General features: G+C 61.0%; 1 protein-coding gene across 1 annotated transcript; it reads left to right on the forward strand.

Annotated features, from left to right (window-relative positions):
* Positions 1–289: 289 nt before the first annotated feature.
* Positions 290–1,072, forward strand: LOC129405062 (uncharacterized). Its single transcript, XM_055140030.1, has one exon. It carries the CDS (start codon positions 290–292, stop codon positions 1,070–1,072), a length of 783 nt encoding a protein of 260 aa, XP_054996005.1.
* Positions 1,073–2,041: the final 969 nt, after the last annotated feature.

The raw sequence follows: 2,041 nt of genomic DNA on the forward strand, positions 1-2,041 counted from the left end.
GGTGGGGTCTCTCCAGGTGGGGTCTCACCAGGTGGGGTCTCTCCAGGTGGGGGTCTCTCCAGGTGGGGTCTCTCCAGGTGGGGTCTCTCCAGGCCTGACTTCCTGTTTCTCCCTGTTTTCTGCACGGTGGGCTTTTGCGGGTGCCTTGGGGGGTCTCCCCCGTCTGCCTGCCCCAGTGTGGCTGCAGGGGGCCCCCTGGCCCCTGGGGGCCCTGACGGCCTCTCACCCGTGCCCAGGGACCCCGGGCCGCTCGCCCTCCGTGTCACTCCCACGGGGCTCCTCCGGGCACATGGCCCTGCGCAGTGCTCGGGGCCAGGACTGCCCAGGGCTGACGACGGGACCCGGGCACTCCCGCTCCTGGCCGGGGCCCGTGTCCTTGGCTCCTACCCGCACACGCGCCCGAGCACCCGGCCCCCGGCCCCGCGCCCGCCGGCACCCCCGCCTGGGTCCCTCGGTGGGCCGAGCTGGGGCTGCTCCAGCGCCCGAGACCACACACGCGGCCCGCACGGCCCAGAGCCACCGCCACGCCGCAGCCCCCGCCTGGACCCCGGCCTGGACCCCGCCTGGACCCCGCCTGGACCCCGGCCTGGACCCCGCCTGGACCCCGCCTGGACCCCGGCCTGGACCCCGCCTGGACCCCGCCTGGACCCCGGCCTGGACCCGGGCCTGGACCCCGCCTGGACCCCTCCTGGACCCCGGCCTGGACCCCGCCTGGACCCCGGCCTGGACCCCGCCTGGACCCCGCCTGGACCCCGGCCTGGACCCCGCCTGGACCCCGCCTGGACCCCGGCCTGGACCCCGGCCTGGACCCCGCCTGGACCCCGGCCTGGACCCCGGCCTGGACCCCGCCTGGACCCCGCCTGGACCCCGCCTGGACCCCGGCCTGGACCCCGCCTGGACCCCGGCCTGGACCCCGCCTGGACCCCGCCTGGACCCGGCCTGGACCCCGGCCTGGACCCCGCCTGGACCCCGCCTGGACCCCGGCCTGGACCCCGCCTGGACCCCGGTCTGGACCCCGCCTGGACCCGGGCCTGGACCCCGCCTGGACCCCGGCCGGGCGCGATGCTCATGACAGGCCGTGCGGGGCCAATGATCTCGGCTCTGCTCAGGGGGCGGAGTTCGGGGCGGGACGGAAGGTGTCGCGGGCGAGGGATCGGCTGCGAATGTTCAATGGGATCGAATACTGTGAACTACTTCATAAAAATAAAAGGAAAGAGAAAGAGATTTTACTTTTTTTTTTCTTTTTGGGTCACACCTGGCAATGCACAGTGGTTACTCCTGGCTCTGCACTCAGGAATTACTCCTGGAGGTGCTCAGGGGACCATATGGAATGCTGGGATTCGAACCCGGGTCAGCCGCGTACAAGGCAAACACCCTACCCGCTGTGCTATCACTCCAGCCCCAAGAAAGCGATTTTAACATACCCGCCAAAGCAGTTGCTGTGGATTTGGCCTCACAGTCATTTTCTAATTACTATATAATTGTGAATTACTAATATAATTTTGCTATAAGTCTATTGGAGACTTGTAGCAAAATTTTTACAAAAATATGTTTGCCCAATAACTGTAAATTACTTTTTATTTATTTATTTATTTATTTTTAAACTTTTTATTAAGTCACCATGTGGAAAGTTACAAAGTTCGCAGGTTTATATGTCAGTTATACAATATTCAAACACCCATCCCTTCACCAGTGCCCATATTCCACCACCAGAAACCCAGTATAAACCCCCCGGCCCCACCCCCTACCCCCTACTGTATAACTAATGAATTTCACTTCATTTTTTCTTTACCTTGATTACATTCCATAATTCAACACAAAACTCACTATAGTTGTTAGAGTTTCCAAGCAAGAGAGACAGACCTACTACATTTGATAATTAGTTTTTCATTGCTGGAAATGAAGAGATATGTAGCCCCACTGCTACAAGTACATAACTCTCTCTCTCTCTCTCTCTCTCTCTCTCTCTCTCTTTTTTTTCCCTTTTTCCTTTTCCCTTTTTTTTTTTTCCTTTTTCCCCCTCATCCCCCTTCCCGCGCCT

This window comes from Sorex araneus, chromosome 5, assembly GCF_027595985.1.
Source record: "Sorex araneus isolate mSorAra2 chromosome 5, mSorAra2.pri, whole genome shotgun sequence".
NCBI lineage: Eukaryota > Metazoa > Chordata > Mammalia > Eulipotyphla > Soricidae > Sorex > Sorex araneus.

Bases quoted from the DNA above. Each gene is read 5' to 3' on its own strand.
- LOC129405062 (XM_055140030.1), top strand. From the start codon at position 290: ATGGCCCTGCGCAGTGCTCGGGGCCAGGACTGCCCAGGGCTGACGACG.